The sequence below is a fragment of the Triticum urartu genome, chromosome 2A (assembly GCF_056163025.1).
Source record: "Triticum urartu cultivar PI428250 chromosome 2A, HENAU_Tu73, whole genome shotgun sequence".
NCBI lineage: Eukaryota > Viridiplantae > Streptophyta > Magnoliopsida > Poales > Poaceae > Triticum > Triticum urartu.
Window position 1 is genome coordinate 586,173,246 of NC_141874.1, and position 25,511 is coordinate 586,198,756.

Here is a 25,511-nt window from a genome sequence, read left to right on the forward strand (position 1 = left end):
AGGTCTCCACGAAGATCTGCATGCCGCCACGCAGGTGCCTGCCCAGCTGGTTGGGTCGGCAGCTGCATGCGAACGGCGGTGGAGGTTTGACTGGCGTGGGCCTGATGGTGGCCCTACGGGTGTTCTTGGCAAGGGCCTTGCCGGGGCCCCGGCAAGGGTCTTGCCGTGGCGCCTGCTGTCATCCCCGGCAAGGCTCTTGCCGGGGGCCTTGTGGTCCTCCTTGGCTGGGATCCCGCCAAGGATCATCATCTTCTAAAGGGTGTATCTAATCTTGAATGCCTTCACAAAGATCTGCATGCCACTACGGGGATGTCTCCCGAATCCTTGCCCCATGGGGGCAGTGGACTCAAGGGTGACTCACTCCGTGGGCGTGGGGTGAGCTGCCACGGCAAGGGTCTTGCCGGGTTTGCTAGAACCGCCTCCCCGCAAGGATCTTGCCGGGGGGTCCGCTTCGTCCCCTTTGCTCTTTGTGGTCTTGGTCTTGGCGTCGTCCTGCTTCTCCTGAGCTTCGGCCTTACCTTGGCTCACCTCCCTTGCCTTGCTCAGTGTGGTGGTGCCCGTGGCTCAGACTGCCCGTGCACAGTTATAGGGGTACAAAAAGTGTACCCCTCTTTTTGTACACCGACATACTTGGCAATAGAAGACTTGGCAGTTTAATCCTGTCCACCTTACTAATGAACTGGTTCACTGAAATGAGTTTCATATACTAGTACATGCTAAACTTGTTATGTGTCTGCTTGTTTCTTCTTTTAGAATGCTGACAGAATATTGGGGAAGAGTGCCTTATTAAGCGACGGTAAAGGAAGTAATGCAGATAAGGTTCAGGATAGTGACACATCCTGTCTTGGTTTAGTGTTGGAGTTACTGGCCACTACCGCTTGCACAAGCTATTCAAACTCACTGTCTGAATCAGTTCGGTTTGTTGAGTCTCAACTACAAGCTGAAAGACATCGATCAGCTGTGCTGCGACAAGAAGCGGAAGGACTGCGGAAGTCCCTGGAGCATTCAGATGCATACTTTCTGGTGCAACAGCAAGCGTTGGAGGATTTTAGCGCCAAACAGGACAAAGCTAATCAGCTTGCTAAGCTTATTGCCAGCATGGTGGATACCCAGGATAACGTTTCTTGAGCTCTTCTGAAGTTGTTTCAGTTATGCTCTTGTTTTGCTGCCGCGTTTATTTGCACTGGTGGCCAATTTTGACGGCCAGTGTATATGATATGCTGCTTTGTTCCCTATATTTGCACTGGTGGCGAACTTTGATGCCCAGTGGATGTAATATGTGTAATAGCCGTGATAGCCTAGCGTTAGTTGCTTGCTTATTTATTTCCTTGTTGTCTTGTTTATTTGTTTGCTTGTAGTCATTGCAGTTCTTTTTCCGCGGTTAACTAGTGGCTGCAATAACCTATTTTTTAAAACTAGGCCACAATAACCATGGACTAATATTTACTGTAGTGACACTGGGCCTCCTATGGGCCGTAGAAACAGTGGGCCTTTTACGGGCCGTAGAAACAGTAGGCCTTCTACGGGACGTAGAAACAATGGGCCTTCTACGGGCCGTATCATCAATGGGCCTTATACGGGCCGTATGATCGATTGGCCAAACATGGGCCAATAACAGGCCGCATTATGGCCGTAAACGGTCTAGAGTTGGAATCGTCCGTTCATGGGCCGACCGTAACGGGCCATCGTTAATAGGCCGTATTTGATGGCGCTAAGAAAACGGCCCAACGTATTAACGGACCACAAACGGGCCGACTGTAACCATGGGTTGAATTTGGCCCACAAGCAGAAAATGACAGTAACGGGCCGTAAGTAAACGAATGCTGGAAATGAGCCCAAGAATAAATGGGCTCTGAGAAGGCCGAAAGATAACATGGGCTGGAAACGGCCCAACGGAATAACGGGCCATTAATGGGTATAAACTGATACACTGTTCATTACGGGCCAGTTTCACCACCGGCCGTTAATGGGTGTAAAGTGATACACTGTTCATTACGGGCCAGTTTCACCACGGGCCGTTAATAGGCCAAGAGTTACATAGAGCCTCATATGGGCCGAAAGACGTCATGGGCCATACATGGGCCAGAAGTGAAAACGGGCTGGAATCATATTGGATGGCCCAGATGACGCTACTGGGCCTAATTCGGATAGGGCGTAACGGGCCTTGGGTTAGCGGGCTGTAAATGGGCTATATACGAACAGGCCGTTAACAGGATTTCCATGGGCCAGCCCGCCAGCTTTTGACCAAGTCAAACGGGCCGGCCTTTTCACAGGAATGGGCCTCTGTTGGGCCATGCCGCGTGTCGACGTATCATAGGCGCCTATCTGACCAACTGACAAGCTGACACGTGTTTCGTCCGGCCAATAAGAATTTTACACGTGGAAATTTCCCATTGGTCGGGGTTGTTAACGGGTTATCGGATCCAAAACCCGACCCGATAGCTTAACGGCGTTCCGTTACGGTGGATGCCACGTGTCGGTCACCCTTGACAAAAGCACTTCTGTGACGCGCGATTTATCGTCATGGAAGTGGACACTTCTGTGATGATAATTTTGGCAATATCATGGAACACTTCTACGACAGCACAGGTATGACTATCTTGGTTCTGTCATAAATTTGTCATGGATGTACATGCATGACAAAAAAGCGACCTACTGTGATAAACACGTATCATCACGCAAGTGTATTTTTTTGTAGTGCATAAACATCATGTAATTACTTTACTTTATCGCTAATCGTTAGCCATAGTAGTAGAAGTAATAGTTGGCGAGACAGCTTCATGAAGACATGATGATGGAGATCATGATGATGGAGGTCATGGTGTCATGCCAGTGATGATGATGATCATGGCGCCCCGAAGATGGAGATCAAAAAGGAGCAAAATGATATTGGCCATATCATGTCACTATTTGATTGCATGTGATGTTTATCATGTTTTACATCTTATTTTCTTAGAACGACGGTAGCATAAATAAGATGATCCCTCGCAATAATTTCAAGAAAGTGTTCCCCCTAACTGTGCACCATTGCTAAGGTCCGTTGTTCCGAAGCACCACGTGATGATCGGGTGTGATAGGTTCTAACGTTCACATACAACGGGTGTAAGCCAGATTTACACATGCAATACACTTAGGTTGACTTGACGAGCCTAGCATGTACAGACATGGCCTCGGAACACGGAAGACCGAAAGGTCGAACATGAGTCGTATAGAAGATACGATCAACATGAAGATGTTCACCGGATGACGACTAGTCCGTCTCACGTGATGATCGGACACGGCCTAGTTGACTCGGACCATGTATCACTTAGATGACTAAAGGGATGTCTATCTGAGTGGGAGTTCATTAAATAATTTGATTAGATGAACTTAATTATCATGAACATAGTATAAAACTTTGCAATATGTCTTGTAGATCAAATGGCCCATGCTAATGTTGCCCTCAACTTCAACGCGTTCCTAGAGAAAACCAAGCTGAAAGACGATGGTAGCAACTACACGGACTGGGTCCGTAACCTGAGGATTATCCTCATAGCTGCCAAGAAAGCATATGTCCTTGAAGCACCGCTAGGTGATGCACCTGTTTTCCCAGCAACTCAAGACGTTATGAATGCCTGGCAGTCACGTAGTGATGATTACTCCCTGGTTCAGTGCGGCATGCTTTACAGCTTAGAACCGGGGCTCCAAAAGCGTTTTGAGCAGCACGGAGCATATGAGATGTTCCAAGAGCTGAAAATGGTTTTCCAAGCTCATGCCCGAGGCGAGAGATATGAAGTCTCCGACAAGTTCTACATTTGTAAGATGGAGGAGAACAGTTCTGTCAGCGAGCACATACTCAAAATGTCTGGGTTGCACAACTGCTTGTCTCAGCTGGGAGTCAATCTTCCGGATGACGCGGTCGTTGACAGAATCCTTTAGTCGTTTCCACCTAGCTACAAGAGCTTTGTGATGAACTTCAATATGCAGGGGATGGAAAAGACCATTCCAGAGGTATATTCAATGTTGAAATCAGCGGAGGTGGAGATCAAAAAGGAACATCAAGTGTTGATGGTGAATAAAACCACTAAGTTCAAGAAAGGCAAGGGAAAAAAGAACTTCAAGAAGGACGGCAAGGGAGTTGCCGGGCCCGGTAAGCAAGCTGCCGAGAAGAAGCCAAAGAATGGACCCAAGCCTGAGACTGAGTGCTTTTATTGCAAGGGAAACGGTCACTGGAAGCGGAACTGCCCCAAGTACTTAGCGGATAAGAAGGCCGCAATGCCAAAGGTATATGTGATATACATGTTATTGATGTGTACCTAATCAACGCTCGTAGTAGCTCCTGGGTATTTGATACCGGTGCAGTTGCTCATATTTGTAACTCAAAACAGGAGCTGCGGAATAAGTGGAGACTAGCGAAGGACGAGGTGACGATGCGCGTCGGGAATGGTTCCAAGGTCGATGTGATCGCCATCGGCACGCTGCCTCTACATTTACCTACGGGATTAGTTTTAAACCTCAATAATTGTTATTTAGTACCAGCTTTGAGCATGAACATTGTATCTGGATCTCGTTTAATGCGATATGGCTACTCATTTAAATCCGAGAATAATGGTTGTTCCATTTATATGAGAGATATGTTTTACGGTCATGCCCCGCTGGTCAATGGTTTATTCTTGTTTAATCTCGAACGTGATGTTACACATGTTCATAGTGTGAATACCAAGAAGTGTAAGGTTGATAATGATAGTCCCACATACTTGTGGCACTGCCGCCTTGGTCACATTGGTGTCAAACGCATGAAGAAACTCCATGCAGATGGACTTTTGGAGTCTCTTGATTATGAATCATTTGACACATGCGAACCATGCCTCATGGGCAAAATGACCAAGACTCCGTTCTCCGGAACAATGGAGCGAGCGACCAATTTATTGGAAATCATACATACTAATGTGTGCGGTCCAATGAGCGTTGAGGCTCGCGGTGGCTATCGTTATGTTCTCACCCTCACTGATGACTTGAGTAGATATGGGTATGTCTACTTAATGAAACACAAGTCTGAGACCTTTGAAAAATTCAAGGAATTTCAGAGTGAGATTGAGAATCAACGTGACAGGAAAATAAAGTTCTTACGATTAGATTGTGGGGGAGAATATTTGAGTCACGAATTTGGCACGCACTTAAGGAAATGTGGAATTGTTTCACAACTCACGCCGCCTGAAACACCTTAGCATAATGGTGTGTCCGAACGTCGCAATCGCACTCTATTGGATATGGTGCGATCTATGATGTCTCTTACCGACCTACCGCTATCATTTTGGGGTTATGCTTTAGAGACTACCTCATTCACTTTAAATAGGGCTCCGTCGAAATCCGTTGAGACGACACCGTATGAATTATCGTTTGGGAATAAACCTAAGCTGTCGTTTCTAAAAGTTTGGGGATGCGATGCTTATGTCAAGAAACTTCAACCTGAAAAGCTCGAACCCAAGTCGAAAAAATGTGTCTTCATAGGATACCCTAAGGAAACTATAGGGTATACCTTCTACCTCAGATCCGAAGGCAAGATCTTTGTTGCCAAGAATGGATCCTTTCTAGAGAAAGAGTTTCTCTCGAAAGAAGTAAGTGGGAGGAAAGTAGAACTTCATGAGGTACTGCCTCTTGAACCGGAAAGTGGCGCAGCTCAAGAAAATGTTTCTGTGGTGCCTGCACCGTCTAGAGAGGAAGTTAATGATGATGATCATGAAACTTCGGATCAAGTTCCTACTAAACTTCGTAGGTCCACAAGGACACATTCCACACCAGAGTGGTACGGCAACCCTATCCTAGAAATCATGTTGTTAGATAACGGTGAACCTTCGAACTATGAAGAAGCGATGGCGGGCCCGGATTCCGACAAATGGCTGGAAGCCATGAAATCCGAGATAGGATCCATGTATGAAAATGAAGTATGGACTTTGACTGACTTGCTCGATGATCGGCGAGCCATAGAAAATAAATGGATCTTTAAGAAGAAGACAGACGCGGATGGTAATGTGACCATCTATAAGGCTCGGCTTGTCGCTAAGGGTTATAGACAAGTTCAAGGGGTTGACTACGATGAGACTTTCTCACACGTAGCGAAGCTGAAGTCCATCTGAATCATGTTAGCAATTGCCGCATTCTATGATTATGAGATATGGCAAATGGACGTCAAAACGGCATTCCTTAATGGTTTCCTTAAGGAAGAATTGTATATGATGCAGCCAGAAGGTTTTGTCGATCCTAAGAATGCTGACAAGGTGTGCAAGCTCCAACGCTCAATCTATGGGCTGGTGCAAGCATCTCGGAGTTGGAACATTCGATTTGATGAGATGATCAAAGCGTTTGCGTTTACACAGACTTATGGAGAAGCCTGTGTTTACAAGAAAGTGAGTGGGAGCTCTGTAGCATTTCTCATATTATATGTGGATGACATACTATTGATGGGAAATGATATAGAATTCTTGGAAAGCATAAAGGCCTACTTGAATAAGTGTTTTTCAATGAAGGACCTTGGAGAAGCTGCTTATATATTAGGCATCAAGATCTATAGAGATAGATCAAGACGCCTCATTGGTCTTTCACAAAGCACGTACCTTGAAAAGATATTGAAGAAGTTCAATATGGATCAGTCCAAGAAGGGGTTCTTGCCTGTATTGCAAGGTGTGAGATTGAGCACGGCTCAATGCCCGACGACGGCAGAAGATAGAGAAAAGATGAGTGTCATCCCCTATGCCTCGGCCATAGGGTCTATTATGTATGCCATGTTGTGTACCAGACCTGATGTAAACCTTGCCGTAAGTTTGGTAGGAAGGTACCAAAGTAATCCCGTCATGGAACACTGGATAGCGGTCAAGAATATCCTGAAGTACCTGAAAAGGACTAAGGATATGTTTCTCATTTATGGAGGTGACGAAGAGCTCGTCGTAAAGGGTTACGTCGATGCTAGCTTCGACACAGATCTGGATGACTCCAAGTCACAAACCGGATACATGTATATTTTGAATGGTGGGGCAGTCAGCTGGTGTAGTTGCAAGCAAAGCGTCGTGGCGGGATCTACATGTGAAGCGGAGTACATGGCAGCCTCGGAGGCAGCACATGAAGCAATATAGATGAAGGAGTTCATTACCGACCTAGGAGTTATTCCCAATGCATCGGGCCCGATGACTCTCTTCTGTGACAACACTGGAGCCATTGCCCTTACCAAGAAGCCCTGGTTTCACAAGAAGACCAGGCATATCAAGCGTCGCTTCAACTCAATTCGTGAAAATGTTCAAAATGGAGACATAGATATTTGTAAAGTGCATACGGACCTGAATGTCGCAGATCCATTGACTAAACCTCTTCCACGAGCAAAACATGCTCAACACCAGAACTATATGGGTGTTCGATTCATCACAATGTAACTAGATTATTGACTCTAGTGCAAGTGGTAGACTGTTGGAAATATGCCCTAGAGGCAATAATAAAATGGTTATTATTATATTTCCTTGTTCATGATAATTGTCTACTGTTCATGCTATAATTGTGTTATCCAGAAATCGTAATACATGTGTGAATACATAGACCATAACATGTCCCTAGCAAGCCTCTAGTTGACTAGCTCGTTGATCAATAGATGGTTACGGTTTCCTGACCATGGGCATTGGATGTCATTAATAACGGGATCATATAATTAGGAGAATGATGTGATGGCCAAGACCCAATCCTAAGCATAGCGCAAGATCGTGTAGTTCGTCCGCTAAAGCTTTTCTAATGTCAAGTATCTTTTCCTTAGACCATGAGATTGTGCAACTCCCGGATACCATAGGAATGCTTTGGGTGTGTCAAACGTCACAACGTAACTGGGTGGCTATAAAGGTGCACTACGGGTATCTCCGAAAGTATCTATTGGGTTGGCACGAATCTAGACTGGGATTTGTCACTCTGTATGACGGAGAGGTATCTCTGGGCCCACTCGGTAAGACATCATCGTAATGAGCTCAATGTGACTAAGGGGTTGGTCACGGGATGATGTGTTACGGAATGACTAAAGTGACTTGCCGGTAACGAGATTGAACGAGGTATTGGGATACCGACGATCGAATCTCGGGAAAGTAACATACCGATTGATAAAGGGAATTGTATACGGGATTGATTGAATCCTCGACATCATGGTTCATCTGATGAGATCATCGTGGAACATGTGGGAGCCAACATGGGTATCCAGATCCCGCTGTTGGTTATTGGCTGGAGAGATGTCTCGGTCATGTCTGCATGATTCCCGAACTCGTAGGGTCTACACACTTAAGGTTCGATGACGCTAGGGTTATAGGGGAAGTTTGTACGTGGTTACCGAATATTGTTTGGAGTCCCGGATGAGATCCCGGATGTAACGAGGAGTTCCGAAATGGTCCGGAGACAAAGATTTACATATGGGAAGTCCTTATTCGGTTGCCGGAAGTGTTCGGGGGTTTATCGGTATTGTACCGGGACCATCGAAAGGGTTCCGGGGGTCCACCAGGAGGGTCCACCTGCCCCAGAGGGCCCTATGGGCTGAATATGGAGGGGGAACCAGCCCCCAGATGGGCTGGGCGCCAAACCCCCTAGGGCCCATGCGCCTAGGGTTTGGGGTTACCCTAAAAGGGGGTGCCCCCTTGGCTTGGGGGGCAAGCCTCCCCCCTTGGCCGCCGCCCTCCTCTAGATCCATCTGGGGGGCCGGCCCCCCTCTCCCTTGCCCCTATAAATAGAGGGAAGGTGGGCGGGCAGTCACAACACATCCAAGGCGCAGCCCTCCCCCTCCCCAACACCTCCTCCTCCTCCCGCGACGGTTGGCGAAGCCCTGCCGGAGTACCACGCTGCTCCAACACCACCGCGTCGTCGTGCTACTGCTGGATGGAGTCTTCCCCAACCTCTCCCTCTCTCCTTGCTGGATCAAGGCGTGGGAGACGTCACCGGGCTGCACGTGTGTTGAACGCGGAGGCGCTGTTGTTCGGCGCTTGGATCGGAATCTACCGCGATCTGAATCACCACGAGTACGACTCCCTCATCCGCGTTCTTGTAACGCTTCCATGTCGCGATCTTCAAGGGTATGAAGATGCACTCCTCTCTCTCTCTCTCTCTCGTTGCTAGTTTCTCCATAGATTGATCTTGGTGATGCGTAGAAAATTTTAAATTTATGCAACGATCCCCAACACATTTCAGCCCGCACCCGTACCCCAGTCCCTTCCACAGCCGCCCACCATTGGTTCTGCCCGTTCGCTGCCGGCGATTCCGGCCATATCTTCGAACGGAATCACGCCGCTGGGGCACCCCTCACCCTGTTCCACCTAGCCGCTTCACCGGCTCCCTGGATCCGCCAAGCCGAGCCGCCCCTAGTCGTCGTCGCCGCCTCGGGATCGACCACCGCAGAGCCACCGCCCCGATCCGCTGGTGAGTACTTGCAACTACACTATCAATGGCATGAATACACAAAGGGGTACTATCATGCAAATGGTATCTATCCTTCTTGGTGCACGTTTGTCAAGAGCATCAAAAACCCCAAAACTAACAAACAATGTGAATTTGCAAGGGTACAAGAGGCAGCCCGAAAAGATATTGAAAGAGCATTCGGGTTTTTGCAATCTAGGCTTGCCATTGTTTGTGGTCCTGCTCGTTTTTGGGACAAGCGATCCTTGAAAAACATCATGACATGTTTTTGTTATTCTTCACAATATGATTCTCGAAGATGAGAGAGGCATCAACTTGGAGTTCTTATACGACAATGTGGGTAGCCGTGTCAAGCCTGCTAGAGACCCTAACCGCATTAGAGCATTTCTTCAGACCTACCGGGAGATTGAAACTGAAAACACGCACTTTCAGCTTCAGGATGATCTAATTGAGCACCATTGGCAAAGGGCTGGGTAGTAACGCATTCCATTTTTTGCGTTCATTTCATTTAATTCATGTGTGATTTGTATTCGGGGCAAGTTTTGTACTGAATTATTTAGTTTGCTTCGATGATTTCAACAATCATTGTAATTTGGATGATTGTTGTATTGTAATATTGACATTTTATCTTATATTGAATTAATAATTTTGAATATGTGGCATATGTGTCAAATTCAGATAAAAACACATCTGATTTGCAGGCCGGTGCAGGCGCGGGCCGAGCAGACCCTTGATATTCCGTTCTACTGTTCCGCTATGCGGGGTCTGCTCAGCCTATATTATGTTTTACAGTTCCGCTATGCGGGGTCTGCTCGGCCGGCGCTTGTGCTGGCCCGCAAAACCGTTTTTCTGTGAAATGTAAACGAGTTTTGCGGATCGGCGATATACGGGGTCTGCTAGAGAAGCTCTTAGGGCTACGAGCATACTCCTCCTAGGCCTTGGGCATACTCCAACATGTGATGTGTGGGGTGCGCTTTCTAGTGGTGTTGGGTGGTGACCGGGTGTCCGGTTGCTTCTCGGTGTGGTGTTGTGCGATGTTGTTGGCCTTCTCTCCGCTTATCCATTAGCCTGCTAAGCGTGCTTCTGAAATGGCTGGCTCCTCCTCGGCATGCAATGTCAGACCTGAAAGGTGGCTCACTCCGTGTGTGGGGGCGGCCATGGGTTGTCAGGGGTCTGCCTTGTCTTGTTGTCTTTGTGGCGGATGTTGTTCCGGGTCATCGAGATCCATGGCTCTACAGATGGCTCCCATGGATGTGGAATCGTCCCACCCGGGAGTGTATGTGGCCTGGGGAACCGGTTGATTCTTCCCTCCTTACAGGTTGTCATTGTTAGTGTTGTCCCCGACTTTGGATTTCTAGGTGTGCCTCGTGTGGTCTACTGAAGTAGCCTCAACTAGTCTTGCAATACAGTGTTACCAGTGGATGGTGCGCCTAGGCGATGATGTGTGCTCTCCCAGCTCTTCGCATAACCTTCTCTGACAGTGGCGAGGAGGAAGTGAAGAGGTGGAGGAGGGTGGCAGCAGCTAGGGTTTGACCACCCACCTTTAGTCATAGGCGTACTTTTCTTTGGTGCTTGGATGTAATTTTTATTATTTCTGAAGTTTGTTCTGCTGTCATGATTGAAGATAAATAGATCGAAAGTTTTCTTGTAAAAAAAACATAGGTGTACTTTTCTTCATAGCACTATGTGGAAGATCAATTTGTCTTGAAGGAGGAGTGTACACAACGCAAGTGTTCTTTCTTGGGTATGGCATTTTTCAACTGGCCGAAATTAGTTAAATATGAAAAGATACTAAATACCATCTATCTAAAGTTAAGATACATGCAAGATTTATCATTGTCAAGTTTTGAAACAAACACTACAATTTTTTCACAAGATGAACTTTTTCTTATAGCACAATGACTTATGTTAATGTGTAAGCACAAAATTGTAAAATCGATGAATTCTTAATCGACTAAATCCCTAATTGTTCCTTTTTTTTACCTTGTGAATACTTAAATCTACTCTTTTTATATGATGATTTATCATCGAGAGGTTAGAGATCATTTTGGATATTTAATCAGAAACACTTGTAACTAGACAAGATAATAGTCGATCGAGCGGGACACGTGTTTAAAAACAAAAGATTGTATAGCAACTACACAAACATGTCGTAAAAGCCAAGCCGATTAACAAATCGAAAGCCTACAAAATATGTTAAAAGAAAAGCTATCGTCTAGCACTACTTTAACGAAGGGAACTCGTTGGTGTCATCTAGGCTCGGTGGCGGCGGCGGAGGAGCCTGCTGGGGAGCCGGCGGCGCCTCCACGCCTTCTGCAGGGGACGCCTGGTTCATGAACATGCTGGCTTGCTGCCTCTTTGGCGCTCCGAATCTGCCCGACATGCCGAATTGCTGATTCCTTGATGCTCCCTTGTAGTTGTTGTTATTGTAGTATCTACCTTGCTTTGCTGCGTCCTGTACCTTGCTGCTATCCGTCGACGCCCCTGCGCTCTTATCACCACCGGAAACTCCATTGTTCGCCTTGCCCTTCGCCCTTGCCTTCGCCTCCACTTCCGCCTTTGCCTTGGCCCTGGCCTGTCTCTCCAGCTGGTTTTTCCTGATCACATAATCCCGTGCAGAAGGGTAGGCCTGGCCGAGTAGATCTTTGGTATGATCAGCGGCCGGCGTCGGCTTCTTCTTGTGCTTGGACGCCGTCACTTCCTGTTTGGCATCAGCGTCGTCGAAGTCGGGGACGAGCTTGTCGCCGGGATCGTTGCGGTCGAGGAGCGCGAAGAGGTTCACGCTGGGCTTCAGTCCCGCCATGTCGGCCGCGTAAGCAAATACTGCTGCTGCGGAAAACGCTCGACGGCCCGTCGACGAGATCGACCGATGACTTGCTCGTTGCTTGCTGATGATGTGCGATTTGTGGGCTTCGAAGCTGTTCGACAGGCATGTATATATAGATAGCTTTGACGCGCTCGTACAATCCGAGTCCAACTAGTAGATTAGTGTTTCTTAGACAAATCAAATTATTAGATTAGTTCGATGCAAAAAAAAATTATTAGATTAGTTATGTACGAGACGAACTAGTGTTGGGTCTGCACGTTGTACGAAGTGGAGAAGGACTCCGAGTCCGACACAATCTGTTATGGGTGCGTCTGGCTCTGGTATGACTTGGTTGCAACAGTTGGACTGGGCCTCAAGTTCTCGTGTCTGCAACGTGATGATGGCATGGCAGCTAAACATAATGTCACGACCCAACCACAGATGGAAGATGAACAAGAGAATCACCACCAGTATTTAGATACAACAATTGAGAGATACAAGGAGGATCTGGAGTGAGAAATTAGCGAAGGGAGGAGGAGGTGATACAGGTAGCAGGGCGTGAGGAACTGGAGAAGGAGATGAGAGGTTGGTAGACGATTCTGTTCATCTTTTATGCCCTCCGCTGTGCTCTCCCGAAGTCCCGATTGCATTTTTTTTTCTGTTTTTTCTTTTAAGAAACACATGTAACTTTATTCATACTCATGACAATTACAGGTACAGTGATTTGGACCTAAAATCTAAGAAAGAAAATACAAAATAACTCTTATGACTAAGAATTACAATGAAATCTTCTGAAATCACCTTCTTCGCGGTATCAATCTCAGCTCGAATAAATACTCGAAAGACTTTGGTAAAGAAGCTGTAATTGGACTGGAGCAACGGTATTGTCACTCTTTCACCCGCACGAACATTATCAATAATGGTTTTTGAAAGCGCCTTGAGTCGCCCATCCAAAAAGATGGGAAGCCTTGATCGATGAACGTACTTGGGCCGAGGATGATCCCCTAGACATGCGGCCATCGAATCACTATATCTTCACCATGGTGTAGACGCAAGATTTCACCTCCACAAAGAATCGGACCAATAACGAAAACTTCACACAGCAACATAAACTCATCATATCCGAATAATCGGATCTGCAAGGACAGAAAACTCTCAAACCTCATGGCACCACCAAAAGGACGAGAGGAAATTTATTCTTGCAAAACTATGATGATCACTAGACATTGACGAAGAACATAAAGATCTTGAAGATCCGAGTACGGGTAGCTTAAAAAAAAGATCGCGAACCGGGAGTTTCTTCGTTTGTCTCCTCATACACGAACCCTGCCAGGAGCGGCCACGAACGGTGCGCGTTCCAAGCGGCCAGCAAGGGCGGCCGCACGTCCGCCTCGTCTTCAGTCGCCCTAGGACCATGGGGCACGGTGGATCCTGGCAAGGGTCGGCGGGAGGGCTTCGTTGTTAGTCGTTTCTTTGCATTTTGTTAGGGTTTGTGTCTTGCTCAGGAAGACAAGACGGGGGCGGCTCCCTAAAGATGGAATAAAGGCCTCTCCACCTAGCCCCCGTTCCGATGGTGCGTCTAGCATTGTTGGTGGGCGTGTGGAGGTGTGTCTCCGACGGATCTATCCTCGGTGGATTTGCTTGAATCTAGTTGTTGTTCGTCTATGTTCGTGTGTCTTAGGGTTGGATCCTTTCTTTCTACGTTATTCTTCATCGGCGGTGGTTGTTGTTCTGGTGCGCTGGTCCTATGGGGTCTTAGCACGATGACTTCGCAACTGTCTACTACTACAAGCTGTGCTTGACTTCGGCGAGGGAGGGGCGATGACGGCGACACGCCTTCGGCTCGCTTCGGTGCTTGTAGTCGTCGTTGGATGGTCTACGGTTCTGGATGTAATTTTTATTATTTCTGGTGTTCGTTGTTGCCATGATTGAAGATGAATAGATCAGAAGTTTTCTCCAAAAAAAAACAAGAGCTAACTCATTTAACATGCTGAGAAACATATTACTCCTGCCGGTTGGGTTTATAAGTCAGGCATGGGTCTTAGATATTCAGTTTGAATAGGAAAATATGCAATATATTTTTCAAAAATATATCTTTAAGATTCATTGTCAAATGAAGTTCCTAACCATATAATTTTTGTGTCACATTATACATGTTTTATTAGTTAAACCAAAGACCTAAAAATCCATCTCTAGTGAGGGGCTTCACTCTAGAAGAGGAGGATGGAAATGGAGGAAATCAGCAACAGAGGATAGGAAATGGGGATTGTCGGAGATATACCCCGCGGCGTAATCCGGCCGAAAGTATAATTCGGCCGGACTTGGCGATTCACCGGCGACCCGCACTGACCAGATGGTTTAGAAGCAATCTGACTGAACATTATGACTCACTAGTAACCCGGCGGGCGGGACAGACGGATGACAAGGCCCAAGGCCTAGAAGGCCGGTTTATGTTAATGGTAGGCCGGTTTAAGAGAAAAGGTGTGAGGAATATTTTCCTTACAAGGAGTCAAGACCTGGACTTGTATCCGGTTTGTATTAGAAGATAGACTAGTCCTAATCCTAATAGTACTTCACATGTAACTCGCCCCTTCAACATATATAAGGAGGGACAGGGCTCCCCAAAAAGGGACAAGCAACAAGCAAGAAGCTCAATAATCTATAGGGCTAGACACAACCAAATGGGGAGCCGGCTTATGCGGCGACTCTCTCATGAGCATAATGAGATCTAGCCACAAACAACATGTAGGGCTATTACCGGATGATGTTTTCCGGGCCCGAAGCTGTCTAAATCCTTGTCTTATGTTGCGTCTCTCGATTCCGCTCAACCCCTCTCAAGCTACTACAAAGATGCGTTGGCCTCACGACTAAGTCCTCACACTAGGACATCTGCCGTGACAATTCCATGACAGTTGGCGCCCACCATGTGGCGAACGCACGATGATGTTGAGTTCTTGGAGAGATATTTCCTAGGAATTGAGGAGCTCGCAATTTTTCGGATGAAGAAAAGCTGGTTTGAAAGGATTTGCATCGGTGTCAAGTTCCTCATTCCAGATTTAAAGATTTGTGAGATTTAAGATTCAAGACAACTTAGGGTTACGCGCGTGGTCGCACGCGACCAGGCGATCCGTCCGATCGATTTAGGTTGTGCTGTTCTATAAAATCGCCGAGATCGATCGGAGGCAAAAATTCGCTGCAGCCGCGGGTGGCCAGTCAAGAAAACACGACCACGTTTTACCATCTGCGAACAAGCACCCAGGACCTGAATTACTACTGGTACATCTCAGATCAGATCGGCGCAAAGTTCAAGCCGCCTAAACCGACAGGATTTGATGGCTCTGTTGTCCGGCTCCGGATCAAGCTGGGAAGATGATTTTTTTTTACTACCTCTCTCTCAGTTTATAGGGCGTGCGCGTAGCTCTAGGTTGTCAATTTAACCAATCTAATATAAGTCATATATTACAAAAAATATACCAATATAAACTTTAGAGTTTCTACTTTCAAAAGATATAATTTTTGTGTAATATAGTTTATATTAGGGTGATAAAATTGACAACCTAAATACACGCGACGGACTTGTAAACTGAAACGGAGGTAGTATGATTGATTCTGGCGACTGCTGATTCCGAGGACGAGACGGCCCGAGTAATCTCAAGTAGCACTTTAAATAATTCTTTGGATGAGGTCCATGTGCTACCGGTACACGTGAAGGATTAGAGCTATGCTAATCATCACTGCTCGTAAATTAGAGAACGCACATAATATTAGAGCTATGCTAATCATCACTGCTCGTAAATTAGAGAACGCACATAATGTGTGCAGATACAAACAAAGTTCAGGATCATATGGCCTTGGGTGTAAACTATCAGCCGATTCATGTTTATCGAGTCATGAGCTGGAGGAAGAACCCCCCCCCCCCCCCCCCACACACACACACACACTTTGCCTCCCTGGCCCGCTCCGAGTCGCCCGGCATCTGCCTCGAGCTACCGGTGCGGCCTTCGCCACCGCCACCGAGCCATTTCGCGTCAAGCCTGTGACCCGCCCGGCTCGGCCCTGCTCTCTTGCGGCTTGCGGCTATGGGACAAATGTTTCATCCCAATGCATCAGGTGATATCCGTCTAATCTATTTTTAAACATATTTATTATATCAAGAATAGTACACTGGCATGTATATTTTAACGTGCAGGGCAGGGATTCACTATAAGTGTGACATCATATCATATCACGGGTACGGAGCGCCCGACAGCACCATCTGGTGACCAGCATCCATCCGCACCGGTTTACATCAACATATGGCCGACTCGCCCGTCCACGTCGACTTACAACGCTGGTGCCATCTCTCCCTGTCCGCACCGGCTTACAATGCCAGTTGATTTATCGGTTGTCCGGGCGAATCAGGTGTTACCCCTCCTACGTATTTTATCAACACATACTTTGTCTGAGAACAATTACTCTGGCTTATATCTTTTTTATACACAGGACAATTGCTCACTATGAAAGTGATGCCCTACCGCGGACGGCGCGCGATAGCTGTTCTACATCGGCATCTGCGCATATCACATCGATGAACCGGAACACACACCGCCGCCCCCGCAGTCCGGATTACATCAACAATGCCGCAGCCGGCTCGTCTGTCTGCGCCTGTGATTGACTCGCCCGACCGTGCCGACTGATAATGTTTCATCTGTCTGCTCCCATGGCCGACTCGTCCGTCATGGATTTCAGCTTCACCGCAGTAATCATCAACTCTGCGACGGATAAATTCCGGCTCAACATATCAGGAGCAATTGTTCACTGCAAAAGATATGGCCGTGTCATGGATATATAGCTCGTGCCACTATTATTATGCGCAAGTGTCACCTCTAATACTGTGGACGTCTTTACCGTCCGTCTATTGCGGCCTGGTCTACATCGACACACCAGGGCCGCACCTGTCTGCATGAGCGGTTTATTAAGTATGAGCAAGTCACGGCTTGGGTACCCCAGTTTTCTTTCAACAAATTGGAGGCAAATTATCATGTATTATCAACCGCCGTTTGCACTGGATGACTTAATGGGCAGGCATACAAGTCGCCGCTACTACAGTTTGGTTAAAACAGCCAGTTTGAAAGGAACCATTGGCTGAGTTGCTGACACGACTTATACAGATCATTTATAACCCGTCGCAGTCACTTCAACCTTCTGTGGATTCACATTGCGCTATCAACACCAATGATATACGCCATATGCTATGGTCAAATATGGAGAATCTCAAGCCAACTCCTCGAGTCGCCTTGAGACTCGGAGGCTACAATGATATGACTCAGCAAATGTTGCCGGTTTTCAGTGAAGTCAAGAACCCCAGGACGTTGGAGGGAAAGATAACCCGGTCCCGGAGGCTACTACCATATTGGTGAAAATTTAAAGGTTGTCAGAGAATTTCCGGTTCAAAAAGAATTAATCTCTCACAAGTTCGAGTTTGAAGGCCGCCAGAAAATTTTCCGGCTTAAAAAGAAGGATTTCGGTTTAAAATCCGTCTCAAGGGAAAGATATCCCCCATAAGGCTTTGAAGCTCTCAAATCCATTTTAAGAATTTCCGGTTAAAAAGAATCAATCTCTCACAAGTTCGAGTTTGAAGGCCGTCAGAAAATTTTCCGGCTTAAAAAGAAGGATTCCGGTTTAAAATCCGGCTCAAGGGAAATCCCGTCTCCCACACAAGCGCTGAAGCCCTTAGTACCTGGTTCAAATCCGGTTTAAGAGGAAACTATCTCTTGCAAATCTCTGACGCTCTCAATATCCGGTTCAAAATCGCGGTTCAAGAAGAATTTATCTCTTGCAAGAAGTTAAAGGTTGCCGAAGAGGACCTGTTGCCATGATGCGTGGTTCAAACATGGGTATCCTTCCCTTATTGGCTTATCATATTATTGCTCACTTGGGGGCTTCCTACTCATTGGGCATAGCTGTGAATACCCTCTTGATCCGGCTATCAAGCCAATATTATCAATATTGTCATCAGAGCACAGCTCTGGTTACTTCGGTAATCCAACTATAAAGCCAATATTATCATAAGGGGCCAAAGAGAGTTTGTTGCACAGCACAACTCAAACATAGGCACCCGGCGAGCACAGCTCAGAAATATATCACTTGGGGGCTTGGTCGTATTCGAACCATAGCTACACCTCTTGATCGGCATAAGGCCACCAGGGAAATCACTTGGGGGTTTGGTTGTATTTGAACCATAGCTACACCTCTTGATCAGCATAAGGCCACCAAGGAAGTTACTTGGGGGCTCTTTACTTCGCAAGGAACTAAGAGTCTGCACCCTTGTAATAGGCTTGGAAGCCAGGTGTTCGCACCTAAAACCCCGGGTTATCCTGCCTTCTTTAAGTAAGTCACTTCGCCCAGGTAAACCTGGCACGACCCGCCGAACGTTTGACAAGTCAATCTCATAGACCCTGAACTTGTCAAAGTTAAAATGACGATTGGTTAATGATTGAGGTTCATCTTAAAAGGCTTTGTGAAATGGTTAACTCAGTGGCCTGGCAGCCCATGAAAAGCCTCAATTTTGGTCCTGTCAGCCCATGAAAAGCCTCGCATGTTTTTATTTGCCAAGTCTTTTCTGCTTTGATGAGATTTATAGTATCTTCTGATAAACCGGCGTTTATTGACCCGGTTTGGCTTTCAACTACACGTTGTCAGTACATGATCAGTTATAATCCCGTGCTTATTGACACGGCCTGGTTTCGACTATAAGTTGCCAAAATTACATATGGATAATCCGGTGTTTATTACAACCCGGTACGGTTTTATCATAAACCGGCCTTCGGGGGCTACAGGAGTTGATATTCGAACCAAAGAGAGCATAGCTTCGCCAGCATATGACAATCAGCATACATTTGGAAGTGTTGGCTTATAAAGGATTGGGTTATCACCCTTACTGCACAGGTATCATAAGCCGGTAGTACGATTCAATATTACAGGTATGATATTATTTATACATGATTATTTTTAAACCGGCCCTGGCTTTTGACGTTAAGTCGCCAGGGCATACGTTGTTTAAACTCTGTGCAGGATTTGCAGAACTATGACTTATATAAATGCTTAAGTCCAAGCTCATTGATGCTTCAAAATGATTATCCATTTCCGGATTTTCTCAAAGGCTATAAGTCGCTGGGTTATAAAATCCCGGATTGCAATGAATGCGCATTAAGTCGCCATTGGCCAAGAGCCACTGAGTATTTAAACTCCAGTTTTACTTGTCAACTGATAAGATATTTCAATCTTTAATAGCCAAACTTGGCTAGATTGTCATGATGATATTGGAGGATTGAGGTTTTCATACCGGATTATATTCTTCAAATCTTGAATAGCCAACATGGCTGGATTTTTATGGTTATCAATAACCAAGTATTACGATTGAGGTTTTCAAAGTCGCTTTAGCGCAGTGGCTATTGTTTTATTAATGGATATGATTTGTTCTACAATGGAAGGAAAAGTCCCGAGTCGCTGCAGGCTTACGACCCGGCACTTGGGGGCTACATTATTCAAAGTGAGATTACATCGAATATGCAAGTCCCATGTCACTGCCAACATGCACCATGGCACTTGGGGGCTAATGCAAAGTCACTTTTACTAACCTTATTGAAGACCCGACTCATCACATTGTACTGAGCCGGCCCTTGGAGGTTACCAATTGCTTCTGTCAACAATTCAAGGTACAAAGCTTTTAATCCATTATATTGAAGGGTCCACTGCTCAGTTGGTAAAGCACAAGGCTCTTAACCTTGTGGACATGGATTCAAGCCCCAAGATGGGGGTTACATCATATGATATTATTTTCAATGAAGTATATATAAAGTCCCAGCTCAATATTATCTTACCGAGCCGGCCCTTGGGGGAAACTGTTGGAAATATGCCCTAGAGGCAATAATAAATTGATTATTATTATATTTCCTTGTTCATGATAATCGTTTATTATCCATGCTATAATTGTATTGATAGGAAACTCAGATACATGTGTGGGTACATAGACAACACCATGTCCCTAGTAAGCCTCTAGTTGACTAGCTCGTTGATCAATAGATGGTTATGGTTTCCTAACCATGGACATTGGATGTCGTTGATAACGGGATCACATCATTAGGAGAATGATGTGATGGACAAGACCCAATCCTAAGCATAGCACTAGATCGTGTAGTTCGTATGCTAAAGCTTTTCTAATGTCAAGTATCATTTCCTTAGACCATGAGATTGTGCAACTCCCGGATACCGTAGGAGTGCTTTGGGTGTATCAAACGTCACAACGTAACTGGGTGGCTATAAAGGTACACTACGAGTATCTCCGAAAGTGTCTGTTGGGTTGGCACGAATCGAGACTGGGATTTGTCACTCCGTGTGACGGAGAGGTATCTCTGGGCCCACTCGGTAGGACATCATCATAATGTGCACAATGTGATCAAGGAGTTGATCACGGGATGATGTGTTACGGAACGAGTAAAGAGAATTGCCGGTAACGAGATTGAACAAGGTATAGGGATACCGACGATCGAATCTCGGGCAAGTACAATACCGCTAGACAAAGGGAATTGAATACGGGATTGATTAAGTCCTTGACATCGTGGTTCATCCGATGAGATCATCGTGGAACATGTGGGAGCCAACATGGGTATCCAGATCCCGCTGTTGGTTATTGACCGGAGATCGTCTCGGTCATGTCTGCATGTCTCCCGAACCCGTAGGGTCTACACACTTAAGGTTCGATGACGCTAGGGTTATAAAGGAAGTTTGTATGTGGTTACCGAATGTTGTTCGGAGTCCTGGATGAGATCCCGGACGTCACGAGGAGTTCCGGAATGGTCCGGAGGTAAAGATTTATATATGGGAAGTCCTGTTTTGGTCACCGGAAGAGTTTCGGGGTTTATCGGTAATGTACCGGGACCACCGGGAGGGTCCCGGGGGTCCACCAAGTGGGGCCACCTGCCCCGGGGGGGCCACATGGGCTGTAGGGAGTGTTCCTTGGCCTACATGGGCCAAGGGCACCAGCCCCACTGAGGCCCATGCGCCTAAGAGGTGGAAAGGGGGCAAACCCTAGGGGATATGGACCTTAGGGCCCATATTGGTGCGCCTCCCTCTCCCATCCCCTCTTGGCCGCCCCCTTGCCTCTCCATCTAGGGCTGCCGCCCCCCCTAGGGGTGGGAACCCTAGAGGGGGCGCAGCCCCTCCCCTTCCCTATATATATTGAGGGATTGGGCTGCCCAGAACACACGCGATTCGATCTCTCGTTGGTGCAGCCCTGCATCTCTCTCTTCCTCCTCTTCTGTGGTGCTTGGCGAAGCCCTGCAGGATAGCCACGCTCCTCCACCACCACCACACCGTTGTGCTGCTGCTGGATGGAGTCTTCCTCGACCTCTCCCTCTCTCCTTGCTGGATCAAGGCATGGGAGACGTCACCGGGCTGTACGTGTGTTGAACGCGGAGGTGCCGTCCGTTCGGCACTTGGTCATCGGTGATTTGGATCACGGCGAGTACGACTCCATCAACCCCGTTCTCTTGAACGCTTCCGCTTAGCGATCTATAAGGGTATGTAGATGCACTCTCCTTCCCCTCATTGCTAGTCTCTCCATAGATTGATCTTGGTGACACGTAGAAAAATTTTGAATTTATGCTACGTTCCCCAACAGAAACACGTTGATGTTCTAATTTACATGATCATATTTATAAAGTCCGTGCTCATTATTGCATAATAACCCGGCCCTTGGGGGCTACACTGGTTGATTTTTTTTAGCATCAGAGTATTACAAGTCCCAGGTTGCTGCAAGCATGACAACTCGGCACTTGGGGGCTACATAATATGGAGTATTCAGTTTTTATTAGTGGCTGAGATGAACAACATGGATTTCTTCAAAGTGGAAGTATTTATATTGAAGCAAGTCTTAAGTTATCACTTTATTCTGCTCAAGACTTGGGGGCTACAGGTAATATGGATATAAGATCGATTACATGACCCGGTGTCAACAACAATTATGACCCGGCAGCGTCTGTTTTATAACCTGGCAATTTTGATAATAATAAACCGGCAAGTTTTACATCTTCAAGCCGGTTGAAAGTCAGATGAGTATTTCAATACCAATATTTTTTAATCTGGCGCTTTGGAAGCCGGTTCAAGTGGATTATTTCTTACAATATTTCTCTACAAGAGACCAATGTCAGCAAATTGACTCTGAAGTTGGCTTATTGACCCGGATTTCTCAAGAAAAGTATCTGGATATTTTGCATTCACAAAGTTTGGACGTATCTACTAAAGGAGATTTGCTACGAGTTGATGGGCATGTATCAAGAAGGAAATGATAAGGACTTAAAGATGATCAAGTGCCGGTTTACAAGAATTTTTAACTCGGAGTACGACTTGTCAAGGTTGTTCTTGTGTTTGTTTTACATGATCAGTTCAACATGGATAAATACAAATTAAACTGGGGGCTAATGTCGGGGATATACCCCGCGGCGTAACCCGGTTGGAAGTATAACCCGGACGGACTTGGCGATTCACCGGCGACCCGCACTGACCAGACAGTTTATAAGCAACCCGACTGAACATTATGGCTCACTAGTAACCCGGCGGGCGGGACAGACGGATGACAACGCCCAAGGCCCAGAAGGCCGGTTTATGTTAATGGTGGGCCGGTTTAAGAGAAAAGGTGTGAGGAATATTTCCCTTACAAGGAGTCAAGACCCGGACTTGTATCCGGTTTGTATTAGAAGATAGACTAGTCCTAATCCTAATAGGACTCCACATGTAATCCGCCCCTTCAATATATATAAGGAGGGGCAGGGCTCCCCAAAGAGGGACAAGCAACAAGCAAGAAGCTCAATAATCTATAGGGCTAGACACAACCAAAGGGGGAGCCGGCTTATGCGGCGACTCTCTCATGAGCATAATGAGATCTAGCCACAAACAGCATGTAGGGCTATTACCGGATGATGTTTCCCGGGGCTCGAAGCTGTCTAAATACTTGTCTTATGTTGCGTCTCCCGATTCCGCTCAACCCCTCTCAAGCTACTACAAAGATGCGTTGGCCCCATGACTAATAAGTCCTCACACTAAGACATCTGCCGTGACAATTCCACGATAGGGATGATGGAGAAGAGGACAAGAACTAGTGTCCGATTGAATACGAGTATTTGCCAGAAGTCTGCTACCCTTGCGGGATAATTGGACATGATGATAGAGCCCGTGAGATCAAACTTAAAAAGGGTGAACGCACACAGTTTGGACCATGGCTATGCACGTTTATGCCAAACCATAGGTGTGGAGATGGACGTGAGCGTTGGAGTCAGGACCGTTCTAACTCCGAGGGAGGGGGGGAGGAGGCAACAGTGGGTCACACATCATTAGTATGTGGAAAGTGAAGAAGGGTAGTGCAGCAAGGCCCCGTCTTGGCGCGATGAGGGCACGAAATATGAGACTCCATAGCAAAAAAAATTAGCCAAGAGTTTAATCTGCTTTCAGTTGATAAGCAGTTATAAGTTCTATATATGCATGTTTGCCAGCAATTAGGAAAAAAAGCAGAAAGGGTCGCGTATCTAACTGTCAGTGCATATGCTATTCTAAGGCGGCGCCACCTGGGATGCCCCAACCACTAGTACATCCACAACGACAACACATGTGCCTGTCAAAAAAACATAATGCAGCTGCACGAGACAACGTAGAAAAATACCACTTTGCACGCTCGAGACTACAGTTTGTATGAATCTTACAACAATTGATCTAGCGATGAAAAACTTAGATGTGCCATAGCTAATTCGACACTAAAATCTGATTTTTTTTAATCGAACGAATAACTAGTAAATATAAATCGACACTAAAATAGCATCCATCTGAAGGAACACATAATCACCCCCCCCCCCTCCTCCCTATTCCATCCACGAACATTTCAATTACAATAATTCTACACTTACAAAAGATGCTACGTAAGTTTACTAAACATTCCCTAAATCCTCTCCCCCGCCCCCTGATTTTAACTGGGGTGGGGCCCAGCCGCTAATCTTGATCCAATTAATAACCTCCACATCACTCTTTTTTACGTAAAATCCTCACGGTAGCTTTCGTACGTGTAGCATTGCTCTTTGAGTTATTGTCAAAGAGCAAGGGCACGCGGACCAATCTATGATTGGATGGTTAAAAAGACAGTGGTATCCCCAGCCCACCAGGATTCAAGTCCTGATGCTCGCATTTATTCCTGGATTTATTTCAGAGGTGCCTACGGTGACTCGTATATTTCAATATGATATGCTGGCTCAGTCTTTCGGAGGTGCTCATAGGGATAGGGTGTGTGTGTGCGCGTTCATAGGGGGTGAGTATATGCGCGTGTATATGAGCGCCTGCGTGTTTCCATGAAGTAGTGGGTGGAAGATGGGATCACACCAACTTCCCCGCTCTCTTCGCCGAACTTCAGGCATTACCACCCGCGTCTCGCCATATTAGGTGGTTGACCATCGGGGGACTAGACTGGACGCTATGGACTGTTAGGAATAAGCTTGTGATTCAGCATGTCCCTCTTTGTCGCGCTACTAACACTTTGTTCAAATGGTCTGGTTACTTGCAGTTTTGGCAGGGAGAGAGACACCATCACCTTCATCATCTCCCAACTTCGTGCGATGGCTCTCAAGATGGCTCCCCGCTTCCCCCACCACCACCAAAGTCGGATTAGATCTTCTCTACCTCGCCGCCACCGCTGTTTATGTGTTGTGCGTGCTTCATTTCTGTGTTGGGCTTGTTGTGATGTGCCCACGGCTAGATCTTGGGTAGTGTGTGTGTGTGCATGTGTGTTGGACCTTGCCTGTGTTGGCGCTGTATGTGTGTTGTTCGGATTGGTTCCTTGTTGACTTTTTGCTCGGTGGTTTGTTTTATTTATAAAGCGGGGCGAAAACCTTTTACGATAACATGTATGGACAAAATTGTAAAATTGATTAATTCTAAGTCGATTAAGCACTAATTGCCCTTTTTTTACCATGCGAATACTTACGTTTAACAGTCTTGCTAAAGCTTTTTATCCTTTTTTTACCAAAAATTGTAAAATCGACTAATCTTAGTCGACTAGCACTAATTGCCTTTTAAACAACGCGAATACTTAAATTTAATCCATTTTTACCATGATTTATCCATCTAGAGGATGGAGATCCATGGATATTTTATAGGTAATTTTTATTGCGGGGATTATAGGTGATAGTTCAAAGACACAATAGCTAGATAAGATACCACAGACCAGTCGATCGAGTAGTCCCAAGACATTTGTTGCAAAAATAAAATATTGTACGGCAAT

General features: G+C 46.3%; 1 protein-coding gene across 1 annotated transcript; it reads right to left on the reverse strand.

The window, feature by feature from the left end:
* Nucleotides 1-11,626: 11,626 nt before the first annotated feature.
* On the reverse strand, nucleotides 11,627-12,242 carry LOC147986052 (uncharacterized). The gene has a single exon (XM_087539974.1). It carries the CDS (start codon nucleotides 12,206-12,208, stop codon nucleotides 11,627-11,629), a length of 582 nt encoding a protein of 193 aa, XP_087396100.1. The 5' UTR covers nucleotides 12,209-12,242.
* Nucleotides 12,243-25,511: the final 13,269 nt, after the last annotated feature.

Bases quoted from the DNA above. Each gene is read 5' to 3' on its own strand.
- LOC147986052 (XM_087539974.1), bottom strand. From the start codon at position 12,208: ATGGCGGGACTGAAGCCCAGCGTGAACCTCTTCGCGCTCCTCGACCGC.